The sequence below is a fragment of the Staurois parvus genome, unplaced genomic scaffold, assembly GCF_062004578.1.
Source record: "Staurois parvus isolate SC_StPar_1 unplaced genomic scaffold, SC_StPar_1.0 ptg000234l, whole genome shotgun sequence".
Classification (NCBI taxonomy): Eukaryota; Metazoa; Chordata; class Amphibia; order Anura; family Ranidae; genus Staurois; species Staurois parvus.
The window spans coordinates 5966145-5983687 of record NW_028318030.1 but is presented as its reverse complement, the minus strand read 5'-3'; the positions used below and the strand labels follow the sequence as shown (position 1 = coordinate 5983687).

Here is a 17543-nt window from a genome sequence, read left to right as displayed (position 1 = left end):
TTCTTAATCTAATGCATTCTCTGCATTAAGATAAAAAAAAAAAAAAGACACCTTCTGAATGCAGCAACCCCCCCCCCCCTTTTACTTACCCGAGTCTGAACTTGATCTAGTGCTGTGGCTGAGAACAGCGGCTGTTGTCAATCAGTGCCAGTGAGGAGAGAGCGGGGCTATGCTCTGTATGTCAATGGACACACACAGCGCAGCTCAAGGTAGCGCGTGTGCCCCCATAGCAAGCGGCTTGCTATGGGAGCACTTGGCAGAGGTGAGGAGCCAGGAGCGCTGCCGGAGGACCCCAGAAGAGGAGGATGAATGATATGAAATTATTAATTCTGATTAAATAAGGAAACATGGTACTTTAAGAGGATATTAAAGGTTTTCATATAAGATTCTGAACAATCATATAACTAAATCAACTATCATTTTAACTGTATGACAACAAAGATGTATATTTCAGGATACTCGGAATGTCAATCAGATGGCAGAAAGAAAGTTAAAGCACACCAGTCAAATCTGTCTCCAGCAGTACAATGCATAGACCAAAAACTGCCCGTATTTCAAATACGTTATCAAGCATGCAATGCTGCTCCAATCTCATATGCAAACGTTAACATGCAGTATCAATGGCTGGCCTGTCCTATCTCCCACTGGCTCCCATTGGCCAGTAAAACTGTTGACAAGGGTATTCTGGCCTTCAACACGATCAGAAGTGTTGCTGAAGCTGGCATGTGAAAGTATATACTTACTAACTGTACCGAGAAACTGAGACATTTTTTTGTGGAAAAAAAAACAAAGTGTGACATTGGTTGTATTATTCTTCTACACCAGATTTGCTCAACCTTTTCACCACAGAGGAACCCTTGAAATAATTTTCTGGTCTCAGGGAACCCCTGCTAAAAATGACTATATGCACAGCTCGTGCTGCATTAATGTATTGGTCAATGGGAAGAATGCTCCTTACACTTGTGGTCATTGGGAAGGATTACTCATTTACAGATCGTTAACAAGATCAATGGTGTCAGTGGGAACTTATCTAAGAGGCAAAAACTGGTCATTGTTCAAGGAACCCCTGGAAACCTTTGGAGGAATCTTAGGGTTCCATGGAACCCTGTTCTACACGTTTGCTTACCTTCTGTTTATACCCTACATTTTTTTACATTAGTAAAGCCTCTGGGTAGCTTCTCATTTCCCACACCCCCTATTGTTTGTTGTACACGTTATTCTATAAAATGTTTTAATAAAATATGAATGCACTTACTGTTCAACCTTATTTTTAACATAGAGATGATAGGACATTGTACAGTAGTTCAATAGCAATACCAAGGCCAATAAGGAGCAAATGAACGTCTAAATTTACCTGCATACAGTTGGTAAACATGACGCACACAGACATAAGTTTTGAGAAGATTTTGAGTAATTCTGGGTTGGTAAGCATGCAGTCCTTCAGACAGTTATCGAGGAAGCTTGTGTGGTGGCTTAGGACATCATCTATATTAGAGGCCTGTTGGTTAGAAAGAAATATAGAAGCAAAAACCTTTAACAGTCTATACACATTTGTCAAACGAATGTGCCAAGTAATTTAAAACTAGAACCAAATCCATGAACCCAATTCTACACTTCAGATCCTCTATACCAGGGTAGGCAACCTTAAAATCAGTCTGTATACGCAGTAAATTGTTAAACTCACTGTGGAACCTAAGGGGTTAATCCTCTGCATTATGTAAAAAGGCTGTTTGATCCTGTATTCTCTGATCCTCCCCTTCTTTCAGTGTCCCCCTCTTATTTCCTTATAAGACATATCATGCGGAGTCACTCTGCATATGCTCAGTTTGGGGTGTATTGCTTGAGAGGTTTTTTTTTTTTTTCTTGGGAGCGTGCATGTGATTAGCACAGGGCCAATCAGCACTGTCCAGACAGAGGTCAGGGATTCTGCATCCTCCTAGAGCAGAATGAAAACTCCTCCTACAAGCTTTCACATGTGCTCTGCTGGACACTGATAGAAGTCACAAGACTGCTATATACTGCTGATGAAAAAAGGTATTTAGCAGTTTATATTTACTAACACAATTGCATTCCCATGTTGTGTGTACTGTGGGAGACCAGATATAGTGAATGCAGGGTCATGGGTTTAGTAACACTTTAAAGAGGTAGAGGTCTACCTGAACAACATGGGAGAAGTCAAAGATCACAGAGGCACAGTGCACCTCCTCACACCTGATTTAGACTTCTACCTTGTCGCAATTGCATGCATTGCATGGCAGTGGTGGGTTTAAATCAGGTGATGAGGTGGCAAAATATCGCCTACTTACCAGCTTGTGAATGAGCCCATTGCATTTGGCAGTGGCACCCTTGGGGCTCATTCACATGTAAAGTTGGAGGGTGGTAAATCCTTGCAGTTAAGTCGTGGTTTTACCACTCCCAATCAGCCAGCCAGCAGCCAAAGGTGTACACATGCCCTGTTGCTACCGCCTGCCACTCATGACCTAATTCAAGTAAATGGGGCCTCTCAGCAATGACCCTACAACTCTATGGAGTTTTGGTGCACTTTCACAAAGTGCGTAAAACTGGCAGGATATAATAGAAGTCTATGGCTAAAAACAGCAAACCCGCATGAAAGCTGCAGGTATAGTGCACTGCACCCACGGTGTGAGTAAACCGCTGCACATCAGTGTGAAAGCAGCCCTATACTACTATGCCCAGTGTATTGCTTCACACTGCCCTAAAGATCTCTTCTTTCCTGCTGCTGGCACCACTCTGGAGACTGCTAGCCTGTATCAGTCCACATGGGACAGGAGCCAGCACTGTAGAGGGGCCATCAAAGTATGCGGCTGTTGCTCCCTACCACAGCTTTAAATTTACAAACAGTCCCTCTGCATTGCAGTCTGATGTTCTGGGATGGCGGATCAGCAAGTCCAGACCGTGATCTACCAGTCACCTGGCTACAATCTACTGGTAGATCACGATCTACTGGTTGCTGACCCCGGTCTATACCAAACAGACTTCTGTGACCTGCACCCAAGGAGGGCTACTGGTTCAGTGATAGAAAGCAAAAATGTAAATTTTTGTGACTTATCCTTTAACATGGAGACAGAAAGGAAATACACCGTGTTCCAAATTATTATGCAAATTCTATTTAAGTGTCACAAAGATTAAATATTTTGTTTTTCAGTTTAACTCAAGGATGGCATGGTGTGTCAGGGCTCTTTTGATCACTGAAAACAATCTCGGACACCTGTGATAATTAGATTGGCCGGTGAGCCCAATCTAAGGAAAAACTACTAAAGGACGGTGTTCCACATTATTAAGCAGAGCATCATTTTCAAGCACTATGGGGAAGAAAAAGGATCTCTCTGCTGCCGAAAAGAGTGAAATAGTTCAATGCCTTGGACGAGGTATGAAAACATTAGATATTTCACGAAAACTTAAGCGTGATCATCGCACTATTAAGAGATTTGTGGCTAATTCAGAGCACAGACGGGTTCATGCAGATAAAGGCACATTGAGAAGGATTTCTGCCAGATCCATGCATTGGATCAAGAGAGCAGCTGCTAAAATACCATTACATAGCAGCAAACAGATATTTGAAGCTGCTGGTGCCTCCGGAGTCCCACGGACATCAAGGTGTAGAGTCCTCCAGAGTCTTGCAACTGTGCATAAACCTTCTATTCGGGCACCACTAACCAATGCTCACAAGCAGAAACGGCTGCATTGGGCAGAAAAATACATGAAGACTAATTTTCAAACAGTCCTGTTCACTGATGAGTGCCGTGCAACCCTGGATGGTCCAGATGGATAAAGTAGTGGTGGTGGAGTCATGTTTTGGGCTGGAATCATGGGAACAGAGCTGGCCAGCCCCTTTAGGGGCCCCGAAGAAGTAAAGAGGACCTCTGCAAAGTATGTGGAGTTTATGACTGACCACTTTCTTCCCTGGTACAGAAGGAAGAACTATGCTTTCCATAATAAAATCATCTTCATGCATGACAATGCACCATCTCATGCTGCAAAGAATACCTCTGCATCAATGGCTGTTATGGGGATAAAAGGAGAGAAAGTCATGGTGTGGCCTCCATCCTCCCCTGACCTCAATCCTATTGAGAACCTTTGGAGCATCCTCAAGCAAAAGATCTATGAGGGTGGGAGGCAGTTTACATCCAAACAGCAGCTCTGGGAGGCTATTCTGACATCTTGCAAACAAATTCAAGCAGAAACTGTCCAAAAACACACAAGTTCAATGGATGCAAGACTTGTGAAGCTGCTATCAAATAAGGGGTCCTATGTTACAATGTAACGTGACCTGTTAAAATGTTTAAAAAGTTAAAATGTTGTTAAAAGTTTGATTGAAATAGCTTTTGATTTTAGTAAATATGCTGCAAACACAACAAATGACAATTTTCAGTTCTTTACAACCTACAAAGTGTTTTGAAACTTCCTGTGTGTAATAATTTGGAACAGTGCATTGTAAGTTTTTTATGTTTAACAAAAATACTGTTATCATTAGGAGGTTTGTTCAATAAAATTTGAATTGTACTCTTAATAGTTGATAACATGAGAATTATGCTGACTGTTATTTACATCAATTATGTAGGTAAATGAAAAAAATATAATTTGCATAATAATTTGGAACACGGTGTAGAGCTTTCTTTCGGTGGTATTTAATCACCTGTGCGGTTTTTATTTTTTGCGCTATAAAGAAAAAAGGACATACAATTTTGAAAAAAAACCCAAAACAGTATTTTTGACTTTTTGCTATAAACTATGTCCAGTAAAAAAATGTAAAAAAATCTAATTTCTTCCTAAATTTAGGCCAAAAAATCCCAATACATGTAAATTCATTGGTTTACATGAAAGTTATAGCGACTACAAATGGCAGTATATATATACAGGCCTTCAAATTTCCACTTGCATTGGTGAGTGGAAATTATGGTGGGGGCGAGTGTGTCCCCAGGGCTGTCATGCTGAGCAGGCTCGGAGCTCAGGCCGGATCTGTCACTCGCACCGGGAGCTGTCAGACTGCTCAATAGTTGAGCAAAGTGAAAGCAAAGGAAGGAGTGTGTGCTGTGCTCTCTGCCTCCCCCTAGAGTGCAGTACCCGGCTCTGTGAGTGAAGGTATCGAAATACTGCAACTATTTATAGGGCTGTGTCCAGGTGTGTGTGTGTGTGTATATGTATGTACATGTATCTGTGTGTGTTTGTGTGTGTCTGTGTGTGCATGTACATGTGTGTATCTGTACATGTGTCTGCATGTATGTACATGTATGTGTACATGTGTCTGCGTGTGTTTGTGTGTATGTACGTACATGTGTCTGTGCGTGTACTTCTGTGTATGTGTCTTTGTGTATGAACATGTATGTGTGTGTGTACATGTTTCTGTGAGTGTATGTACATATGTCTGTATGTAAACCTACATGTATGGGTGGTTTGGTCATGTTCAGGATTATATGTGGTTATTATGGGTGGTAGAGAATGGGACATTTGAGGTACTGCTGTATTGGATAGTAGGTAGGATATGCTTGGTAGAGTTATGGTTTTATGAGTGAAAGATTATGGGGTGTTATGGTTGTATGCGGTTCATGGTCTAAGTATGATGGAGTGTTGAGGGGGACATTGGAGGTCCTGATGTAATGTGAGGGGACTCTGGGGACCCTGATGTAATGTGGGTAACATTTAACAGTGTCATTTCATGAAATAATTTACGAGGGCGTGTTTAGGGGTGGAATTAGGGGCGAGGCAGGGTAAGGGTTGGGTGGGGCAACTGGTGGCGAGTAACTCTTAAGGCCTGGCTAGTAGCTCAGGACTTCAAATTTTAATCCCTGTATATATACTGGAATTTTTTTTTATACTAGAAATGTCGGCGATCAGCAACTTATAGCAGGACTGCGGCGGGAATTCTGACACTGGGGGGGGAACTGACTAACTGCCACTGACATTAATACAGGGATCAGTGCTAATAAAAAGCACTGACACTGTACTAATGACACTGGGCAGGAAGGGTTTAACATCTGGAGCGATCAAAGGGTTAACTGTGTGCTGTTTTACATTGTATACTGTGTGTGTTTTACTAGGGAAACATGCTGCTGTGTATTTCTCTTCTGTGCAGAGAAATACAAAGCAGCATGTGCTTGCTGGCAGGAAAGAAACCTGTGTTGCTTACACACAGGTGTCTTCCCTATCAGTTTTACTCGACGATCGCCAGGTGCCGGCGGGAAATCTCCGTCCGGGATGTGGTGATTGACATCCGTAGCCACCACTGGCGGCACATACCCACTACACGGAAATCCAAATCACACACACACACGCATATACACACACACACACACACACACACACACACACACATATATGTACAGTTGCAAGAAAAAGTATGTGAACCCCTTGGGATTACGTGGAGTTTTGCATGAATTGGGCATAAAATGTGCTCTGAACGTCATCTAAGTCACAACAATAGAAGAACACAGTCTGCTGAACATAATACTACACAAACATTAGATGTTGCCATGGTTTAATTGCACATAACATGTAAACATTCACAGTGCAGGGAGGAAAAAGTATGTTAACCTTTGGACTTAATAACTGGTTGACCCTCCTTTGGCAGCAATAACCTCAACCAAACGTTTCCTGTAGTTGCAGATCAGGCCTACACAACGATCTGGAGTAATTTTGGACCACTCCTCTTCACAAAACTGTTTCAGTGTAGCAATATTCTTGGGATGTCTGGTGTGAATCGCTCTCTTAAGGTCATGCCACAGCATTTCAATCGGGTTGAGGTCAGGACTCTGACTGGGCCACTCCAGAAGGCGTATTCTGTGCTGTTGCAGCCATTGTTTTGTTGAATTACTTGTATGCTTTGGGTCATTGTCCTGTTGCATCACCCATCCTCTGCGGAGCTTCAGTTGGCGCACAGATGGTCGTACGTTTTCCTGCAAAATATCTTGATAAACTCTGGAATTCATTTTCCCAACAATGACAACAATCCGTCCAGGCCCTGAGGCAGCAAAGCAGCCCCAAACCATGATGCTCCCTCCGCCATGTTATACAGTGGGGATGAGGTTTGGATGTTGGTGTGCTGTGCCTTTTTTTCTCCACACATACTGTTGTGTGTTTTTCCCAAACAACTCAGTCTTGGTTTCATCTGTCCACAGTATATTTTGCCAGTAGTGCTGTGGAACATCCAGGTGCTCTTTTGCAAATTTCAAACGTGCTGCAATATTCTTTTTGGACAGCAATGGCTTCCTCCGTGTTGTCCTCCCATGTACTCCATTCTTGTTTAATGTTTTCCTTATTGTAGATGTGTCAACAAAAATGTTAGCATGTGCCAGAGATTTCTGTAGGTCTTTAGCTGACACTCTGGGATTCTTCTTTACCTCATGCAGCATTCTGCGCTGTGCTTTTGCAGTCATTTTTACAGGACGACCACGCCTAGGGAGAGTAGCAACACTGCTAAACTTTCTCCATTTGTAGACAGTCTGTCTTACCGTGGACACATGAACATCAAGGCTTTTGGAGATACTTTTGTAACCCTTTCCAGCTTCATGCAAGTCAACAATTCTTGATCGTAGGTCTTCTGAGAGCCCTTTTCTGCGAGGCATGGTTCACATCAGACAGTGCTTCTTGAAACCATTAAACCCAAAACAGGTGTGTGTTTTTTAAGGGCATGACAGCTGTCAGCAACACATCCAATATCATCACACTGATTGGAGTCAGGGTTGGCTCACTCCTGGCTCCAATTAGCTCTGGGAGAAGTCATTCAGCTAGGGCCTCACATACTTTTTCCTCCCTGCACTGTGAATGTTTACATGTTATGTGCCATTAAACCATGGCAACATCTAATGTTTGTGTAGTATTATGTTCAGCAGACTGTGTTCTTCTATTGTTGTGACTTAGATGATGTTCAGAGCACATTTTATGCCCAATTCATGCAAAACTCCACGTAATCCCAAGGGGTTCACATACTTTTTCTTGCAACTGTATGTGATTTTGCGCAGCCCTGCCGACCTGTAGCAGTACTTCTACTATAGCGTGGCGGGCAAGCACCTAAAGACGTGTTGCAATACATTTACTGAACTTTAAAAATGTTTTTTTTGGTTTTTTTTTTTACTGTATTGTATTAATGCACTGTAGCAAGTTGCAATGCATTATAGGAGTGGTTGTCAACTTATCAGGTCTCAAATGAGGCCCCTGACATCCACACAGGGCCACACATAATGTTTAATACATGTAATGATGGAAAGGACTGCCAGAGACTGCAGACCAAAATGAAGGTCAGAGAGTGTGGACATGCTACATTTTTGGCTTTGGCTAGCCCCTACTCCACATATATTACCATTACCTTATCACTAAGATGGGTTGCATGACTGGCCAGTAGGAATGTGCAGTAGACAGGAAGAAGTTAGTAAGGTCTAGCTCTATGAGAAACTGCTGAAGCTTTGCCTGCCAGCCTGGCATTTAGCTGTAAAATTAGAGTATTAAAGACTATTGCAGGCCTGTGAAGACACTTCCAAGAACTATGATAGATAGACTAGGATCTTGGTTATCAGGTTCTGACAGTTACAAGACGAGGTGTGTGTACAGCTCACATAACTTTTGGACAGGAGGTTTGTCCTAGATCCGTATGGAGTTAAATATGTCATCAATAATCCCAAACTAATGGATGCTTTAAGGGCTTCACGAATGTTAACTGTGCACCTTGCTCTTTATTGTTACTTACTGACTTGAGGTTTTTCTCGAGAATATGCCAAGTTGGTTCCATCACTTCAAACATCATATAATACTGGATATTCTGTACAAAATTTAACATCCTCTGGCGGAGTGTAAATGCCCCTGCAAACCTGAAAGGAAGACAAAATAAAAAGTCAAACTTCAATGTTAAAGTACTAATGCTAGCTACGCATGGGGAGTTCTTTTTTGTTCAAGCCAGCGATCTCAGTGTGGTGATCTCCCCACTGAGCTATTGTGTTTTGACAAAGGGAACTGCCCCATCCCCTCCGCCAGAACACACAGATCAGCACTGACAGCCTTTGGCTGCAAGCACTTATCTGATGCTGGTTTTCCAGCATCCCTGTTTAACAAAAGCCGGTCATTAACTGGCTTCTATTGGACAGGCTAGTGTTTACACGGTCCGAATGTTAGCCAAGTTCTGTAGAACCAGCCAATATTCGGCCCATGTGTACCTAGCGGGGGATCTTATTTCCCGATAGCTGTCAAAATGTTAAAAACACGTGGCTGTGCAGGGCTTCGCCCACCTTGCTGCATTACTCATTCACAATGTTCCCAACAGCCTTAGCGGCAGTTCATTGATTCTTCCTGTCCATATATTTGCTTGCCCGTACATCCCTTATGGAAAGCAGATATACTGACAGGTCTACAGGAGACCTGCATGGATGGTGCAATGGTTTACAGGCTCCTGCAACCAAAAAAAAATAAATACATGCACATTTTTTACCTCCAAAAAAATGTGCATTTATTATTTTTTAGCAAAGGTGAACTTATCCTTTAGTGGACTGTTTATATAGTCAACTCAGGAGACAGACACTAAGGAAAGACTGATTAAAGCAAAACATGTTATTGTTTTTGCTGTAAAAGATCTTGCTGATAAGTTCAGCCAGTTAAAAGCAGATTTATACACAATGGACGTGAACCTGATCATTCTGTGATGGGGCTGATAACTTCTCTTTTAGTAATATTATTCCTTCTCTTTATAAATATGACAGTTGGTTTGTATATCAATATGATACATAAGATGAATTGTTTTACTACTTTGACCAGTGTTCGTTTAAGGCTCTGTTCACACTAGAGCGATTTCAGATGTGACATAAGTCGCACTGAATTGCATGACAATAAAAATCACATTGTTTTCAATGGTGTCCATTCATATCAATGCAACTCAGCACAGAGAAATTTTGGAAAAGGTTCCAGTACTACTCTGGTGGGATTCCAGCACAATTTTGGCCCCATAGACTATGCAATGCACTTCAAAGTAGCATCCAAGTTGCATTACATAATTGCACTGAAAGATAGATCAAAATCAGATTGCAGCAGTGTGAACCTAGCCAAAAAAAATATATTGTTCATGTAGATAAAAAGTATACATTTTATTATACACGTCAGGTTGATTTAGCTGACATAATATGCAGATGGAAGCTCATCTTTGAATAAAATAGTGTACGGTTACTTTGTATCCCTCTACTTCAAGTCTGAACAGTGTTTAGAAACACTGTCAGAAGGTCAGTTTGACAGCGGCAACCATAATACACATTACAAGACAACTTGCCGACAAAAGAGGCAGAGGAAGTGGCAGTGGGGTAGAAGGAAGCCCTTTATACTTTGATTACGATTTTTCTGGGGTGTGTGTGTTTATTGATCTAGAAGACTCCATGCACGCTAGAGTTTTTTTTAAAGCTACAAAAAAACACTGTAAAAAAAAAAACAATTTAGGAGCATTAGCATTTTTACAGTACATGTAGGGAAAAAAAAAAAGCTAGAAAAAGCAGTTAGGAGCATTTTTAGTAGCATTTAGGTCAGTTTAGTGTTTTTATTTCTGCTGGAAAAATGCTCCCAAAAAAAACTCTACAAAACTATTTTTTTTTTTGCTCCTAAACGCTGAAGCTTGAAAAAATGCTACTAGCCTAAAATAGGGTACATGGACACATAGGATAACACTATTTAACTTCAAGGAGCAGAAACAAAATGCTAAGAATTTAATGGCCACTGCACTGAATATTTAAAGCTGAACTCCAAGATTTCAAAATATGCCTGATTATTATGTGTTAAGTCCAACAAGGTGCATGCCACCTCATAGACAGCTTCCTTTAATTACAGGCTTACTGAGCACAGGGATTATACCTACTTCCGGTGTTGGACCTTCTGGTCTTAGCTCTAGCAGCTGCAGAGTCTTATACAACCGCTCTGCCCCTCCTGCCCAAACACAGAGCACTTTGGATTAATGTGAACCCATTCATAAAAGACAAAGCCTTCTGTTAATGACCAGTGAAGAGGAGGGATGGGCAGAGCTGATGCTTGGTGTGAGAAGGCAGCATCACTACTGTCAGAGAGTTGGGAGTATAGCAAAAGCTGTACAACTAGCACACAGAAAAACAGTCAGTTGTAAATAAAAGAGATAAGTGCAGGTGGTGGTATGTACCTCCCTGACGGTAACCCAAGGTAAGCCCGCACATTTTACAAAGTGGCAGAGTTCCTAAAGTTCAGTTTTAAATGCGGACTCCATATTTCGGTCCAGGTTTCATGTTATATCCATAGAGTGAGTGAATGGGAATCACATGTGTCCACATTCCCTCGCTTACAGAAACTTGGGGTTCTTCTCTCCGCCAACTTCTGTAAAATTTGAATTCAGCATGGCTGTCTGCGGCTCTGCCTGCACAGTCATGTTATTCACCACAAGACCACTATGGCAGGGGGACTGTAGCGGTCAATGGACCACCAGTGTGGTAACGTCACCGCACTTCTAGTTCAGTGATTCTTCCTGAAGATCTATACCTTGGTACGAAGTCTGCAGCGAGTAAAACACTGCACCTGCAGTCCACTGAATATATTTATTTTTTTACCTGCTTTTTATTTTGTTTGCTTTCGGTATTGTTAGCTTTAAAAAAGGCAAGAAATCTGTACATTATTTACTAAACTTTAACCATTTGCCCTCCAGAGGATTTACCCCCCCCCCCCCTTCCTGACCAGGCCAATTTTTGCATTACGGCACTGCGTTACTTTAACGGACAATTGCACGGTCATGCAACCCTGTACTCAAATGAAATTTACATCCTTTTTTCCAACAAATTGAGCTTTCTTTCGGTGGTATTTGATCACCTGTGTGTTTTTTATTTTTTGCGCTTTAACGAAAAAAACGAACTACAATTTTGAGAAATAAACAATATTTTTTACTTTTTGCTATTAAACATGTCCAGTAAAAAAAAAAAAAAAAAAATCTAATTTCGTCATAAATTTATGCCAAAATGTATTCTGCGACATGTCTTTGCTATAAAAAAAAATAAAAAATCCCAATACGTGTAAATTAATTGGTTTGCATGAAAGTTATAGCGTTTACAAATGGCGGCATAGATACTGAGATTTTTTTTTCTTAATTTTTACTAGTAATGGCTGTCATCAGCGACTTATAGCGGGACTGTGGCGGACATTCTGACACTGGGGGGAACTGACTTGGTGTCACTGAAATCCCCAGTGACACAAATACAATGATCAGTGCTAAAAAAAAAAAAAAAAAGCACTGACATTGTACTAATGACACTGGGCAGGAAGGGGTTAACATAAGGGGTGATCAAAGGGTTAACTGTGTGCTGGGAGTGTTTTACTAGGGGGAGGTGTGTGTGCGAGATTCACTGTAATCACATAGCTCAGGATGGCTGTGCACAGCCATCCACAGCAGTGTGCCCGAGCTGACAGGGAGGAGGACTGTTAGTAGGCAAAACAGTCCTCCCCCCCGTCGGAGATCCTTGGAATTCACTGGGCATCGGCAATTGACAGCCGCGGCCGCAAATGGCGTCGTGGGTAGGGCATGCGCCCCCTACCTGGAAATGCAAAATCATGTATATATACACACGTGATTTTGCGCAGTATTTCTGCTATAGGGTGGTCGGCAAGTGGTTAAAAAGAAAGATACATTTTTAGTGTCGTTTTAATAACAAGTCACATAATAACTGCATTTTTTGTTTCTGCCTTTAAATTAAATACAAAAATAGAAAATGATGGAAGTCCTGGAGGACTATACCACAGGTCTGGTTTATTCCCCCAAAACTATAAATCATTTTCCTATCAGAGATAACAAAAGTTATTGTGCTATCTATTGGCCAATAGTTCAAAATGTATATAGGTACCCATGGATTAAACTGAAATATGAAGTTTTTGAAGAATACCCTCCTATACTAAAGATTTAAACCGTAATGGTTTAAATCTTTAGCAGAACATGTAACACACAGTGCACAGAGTAAGTTATAATCCCTGCTTTGAGATCTCCAACCTCAACTTATTACGTAGATGAGAGGGGTAGCATACAGTTTTCACCTAAAACCAGTTCAGTGAGTTTAGCCATCTAGGAATTAATTTACTTTGCAAAGATCGCAATCTCTACTTCTTTAGTAAATCAACCCCTAGTATTTTTTTTTTCTACGTCTATTTCTAACAGTATTGCTACCTTAACACTTGTATCTACAGTCATAGCGTTACCATTTAGCAGAATGCAGGGAAAACTGCTTCGCTGCCTTGTTGCTGATCCAAACATTGCACAACAATCTCTCCACATGTTTGCAGTAGAATAAATGGCGGAAAAGCATCTGGTAACGTGTCAGAGCCTTTCTATAGTTGATAAAAAAAAAAAAAAAAAAAACATTAAACTTTACATTTACTTCATTTTCATAAAAATGAATCTAAAGAGAGATACAGTATAAACAAAATAGACGTACAGTATTTCAATACATTTTCTGGTTAGTGTAGAATAGGTTTACTTTACCTGTTTATTATTAATGAAAGAGGCCACTTGACAATGTAATCAAAGGAAAAGGCCTCCAGCCCACTAAGTGCTAGCTCAGTGGGATCAGCATTAATCAAGGCTTTCTCTTGCCGAGTTTCAATTGCAAGGACACGAAGAAGCTGGGTGATGAGATCATGAGGCATCAGCTCAATCTAAAAACAAAAGGAAGCACATGCCGCTCTTCAGTTCTATTACAATTAAGTAGGAAGGATAAGTTGTGTCACCAATACAAAAGAGCTTTGAAGTATGTTAAAGTGGTTGTAAACCTGAAACATGAAATGTGGACAAAGTATATTCCTTTCTATTGTGTATTTAAGAGTCTGAATGGTCATTTCTGTCTGCGACTTCATTCCTCTGCTATCAGCATGAATCACTTCTGACAAGTTTTCCTGACACCAAGAGAAAAATGGTGACGGGGAGGGACCTTCAGCAGATTGACAGCCTCAGCTCTGCTCCGGTGAACTGTATGAAGTGGAGTGTGTCCCTTCCCTCACTGAGCTCTTCAGAGTGTAATTTCAGCTCTCCACCCCCTTTTTCTGACAGCTCAGACAAGCTTTATAAATTTTGCACTTTGAACTGATGTAGAGAAGAGAATACTACAGATAAAACAGGTACAACTTATATAGGAAGATTGGTTTAATCTCTGTTTATCACCTGAGGCCAGTCACTTCACTGGGTAAATGTGAGGGCTTACATCGACTTTAAAGGTCAGACCTTTGCTTTTTCACTGGGCATGTCCTGAATAGTCACACTTGGCTGTGGAACCTTGGTGAGGTGCTGACCCCTTCTCAAACAGAGGTGAACATTTGAAGCTGGTCAGAGATGGATCGAAATTCTGTCAGTTCAGTAGGGGCCGGCCGAATGTCGATCCATCTATGGGCAACCCGCTGGTTGAAAGGAGGCAAATTAATCATATATGGCATGCTTTAGCCTTGCAAAATTCTCCAAACTATGTGGATCAAACATGGTCACATTGCAACACAATAGCATTTTTTGGCTTTTTTTTTTTTTTTTTTTTTTTTACACACACGCACACACACACTACTCTCCACTTAGCCACTTTCCTTTCACTGCTCTGTTGCTGCTTTCACTCATGTAAGCGTGTAGAAGAAGCCAACATGAGTGTGAAAAAAGCACAGTATGGGTTCCTTAAAGCTCAATTCCAGCCAACATGTTTCTTTGGATAAGGTGCGTACGGGAGAGAGTGTCTAGATCTTCTTTCTGTTCCTTTCATTACCTATGCTGGTGAAGGGTGTCACAAAAAAACAAAAAACAACCCCCCCCCCCACACTTTCTTTCCCCAGCCCTTATTTCTTATCATGGTGTGAAAAAATAAGGGTAGAAATCTCTAACAAGGTCAAAAAGAGCAGAAAATGGAAGTTCCAATACTTTGCCAAAAAAAAAAAGTTTGGGCTGGATTTGGTCTTTAATATTTTAAAGGCATATAGTTTGATAAAAAGCCCAAACTTCTGCCTTACTTTCAACTGTCAGAACCTGATTTGAAGCACCAGATTATTTCTCTCTTGGTACCTTTAGATCATCTTTGAAAGGGTCAGTGTTTGCAGTGCTCATTCGTAAAGCCAACTCCAATAGAGCCTCCAGCCTGGTTGGTATTATATCTTCCACAGTTTTCTTTAACTCCTCCTCGGTCAGGTCCATGAAGTGCACAAAGAAGTCTCCTTGGTCCATGAGGAAATAATGTTTAATGGACCTGAAAAGAAGAGAGTGTAATGAATTAGTAAAGATATATGGGTTGGGCAGCTTCTCTGACTGCCTGAGATCAACTGAACTTTCAACGATAATACAACATGACTTTATATAGAAATTAGTCCAGAAACATCATGTAACAATCTCCTATATGTATAGGATAAACTTTATTTTCACCATGTGAAGACCATCAATATATTGAGATATAGTTATATTCAGACTTCTAGCGATTCTTCATCCACATTGTTTTTTGAAATAAATGGAGGAACAATTTTTTTTTCTTAACAGGTTCCCGCCCGACCTATGGCCAAATGGCGGCCGGCAAAAACCTTCACTGTTCCGGGTGGACACCATATGGCGTCCTTTCGGGCATGCGCAGTTTGCGCACCTGCTCAGCCTCGCAATCTGTCACCGGCCGTGTACCTCGGACACGGCCGATGACAGATCTGAGTACCGGCCCCGTTGCCGGTACCATGTGACCTGCTGTGACCAATCACAGCAGGTCACATGACAGTTGTATACAATGGATGGCTTCATTCATGCCATCCATTGTATACCTCTCTGCTGCTAGACAACAGCAGAGAGGAGTACAGAACTCCTCCAATAGCTCCTGCGGTTCTCTGTGCAGCTGCAGAGAGGCTGGTCTCTGCCCCTGTCTCAACAGTCAGCAGCAGAGAACAGGAAAGAACACCTTCTTCAGATCCTGCACCTCTCTGTGCAGGTGCAGCATCTTTCGTATCCGCCTCCCCTGGTATCAGCATTCAGCAGACTCTGGCAGCTGACTCCAGCCCTCCCCTGGTCTTCCTCCAAACTTTGCCCCCAAACTCCTTCCCGGAAGCAGCACAAGGTAAGGGGGGTGCAGGACTCTTGACCTCTGATGATGGCAATGATGGTGGTGGTGGTAGGGAGAGGGCTCTGGACATTTGATGTAAGGAGGGTGAGGTGCTCTGGACATCTAATCTTACAGATACAACCAGCTCTCTGAGGGAACTCATAATCCTGATCTTGCCCGTGATGAAATTACGTTAGTCACCCCTGTAATACAAGATAACGATGGAAATCTAAAAACTGATTTGGTTAGAATATTCTTCATATGTTGTCCTACCGGAGATGTGCCACCAGCTCCTTCTCTTCCATCAAGAAGTCCAGCAGTACTTTGCTAGCATAGCTATAAGCCTTTTCAATTTGCTCCACATAGGCACGTTCTTTCAGTGTGTACACAATCTCCTTGGCATCTGGACACGTGACATCATGGCCACATTCTCTCACCACATTCAAGTACTTTCCTGGATAATAAAATCCATAGAGGAGTCATTACAATTTAAGAGTTGATTCAGAAAGCAATTTCTGCAGTGCAGGTTAGAAGATTAAATCCAGTAGTTCACTGGTGGTGACAGGCAACATTTGCACAATAAAGAGTCAACAACATGCTTAGAATTTAGTCACAGCTACTGCCAAATCATTTTCCTATGTGGCCATATAGTAGTTATATGTAACGCCAAATAAGTAAATCACCAAAAAGATAAGAGGCATTGAGTGAAAGACAGGCAATTCTATGTATTCTTTGTTACCTGTACTAAGAATCTTGTCTGCCACCTTCTGCAGGAAGGAAGGGATCTGTTGTTGTACAATAGTATAGCGCTGATCCCAGTACTTGTCATTGTAATCCTCCTGGATTTTCTCTTTTTGCAGCTCATGTTCCTCTACCATAAACTCACTGTGTCAAACACAAAGATTATCAAAACATTGGGAATACTATATGACAAATACACAAAACCAGAATAGTCTCTATAAACATATGAATATTTAAAGTAGTTCTAAAACCTTGGTGTTTTTCCCTGTAATGCATTGTCTGCATTAAGGGAAAAAAACACCATACTATTTCCCTCCTCCTCCTTTATTTTTCAAGTCTGTATCCATCCAGCACTGTCTTCTCTCCCCTCTCTTCCTCTCTTCACAGGGACTCGGGCAGCAGCAGGAGCCATGGGCCCCTTCTGCTGTCATTCAAATTCAGTGAGCAGAAAGGATGGGGTCGAGCCGCACTGTGTGTGTCTATGGACGTACACAGCACGGCTCGTGAGTAAGCATGCAGGTGTGCCCCCACAGCAAGCAGCTGTTATGAGGGCACACCAAGAAGAGGAGTACCAGCAGGGGACCCCAGAAGAGGCGGATTGGGGCTGCTCTGTGCAAAACAATTACACAGAGCAGGTATGTATGCCATGTTTATTATTTTAAGAGAAACAAATTTGAGCATTTACAATCACTTAAAAAAAACAGAAGAAGGTTTTTGGAAAGTTACTGTATATTTTATAAGCAATACCAACTAAAAAGCAATGGCAGGAATACT

General features: G+C 41.6%; 1 protein-coding gene across 2 annotated transcripts in view; it reads right to left on the bottom strand.

Annotated features, from left to right (window-relative positions):
- Positions 1-17543, bottom strand: part of TUBGCP2 (tubulin gamma complex component 2) — a 58794-nt gene that overhangs the window by 13432 nt on the left and 27819 nt on the right. For both annotated transcript variants that reach the window (XM_089680033.1, XM_089680032.1), the window contains exons 9-15: positions 16768-16913; positions 16302-16482; positions 15020-15200; positions 13469-13641; positions 13186-13314; positions 8702-8822; positions 1355-1498 (exon numbers count right to left, since the gene is read on the bottom strand). In XM_089680033.1, the coding sequence (XP_089536159.1) occupies positions 1355-1498; positions 8702-8822; positions 13186-13314; positions 13469-13641; positions 15020-15200; positions 16302-16482; positions 16768-16913 (1075 nt within the window). The remainder of the gene's footprint in view (positions 1-1354; positions 1499-8701; positions 8823-13185; positions 13315-13468; positions 13642-15019; positions 15201-16301; positions 16483-16767; positions 16914-17543) is intronic.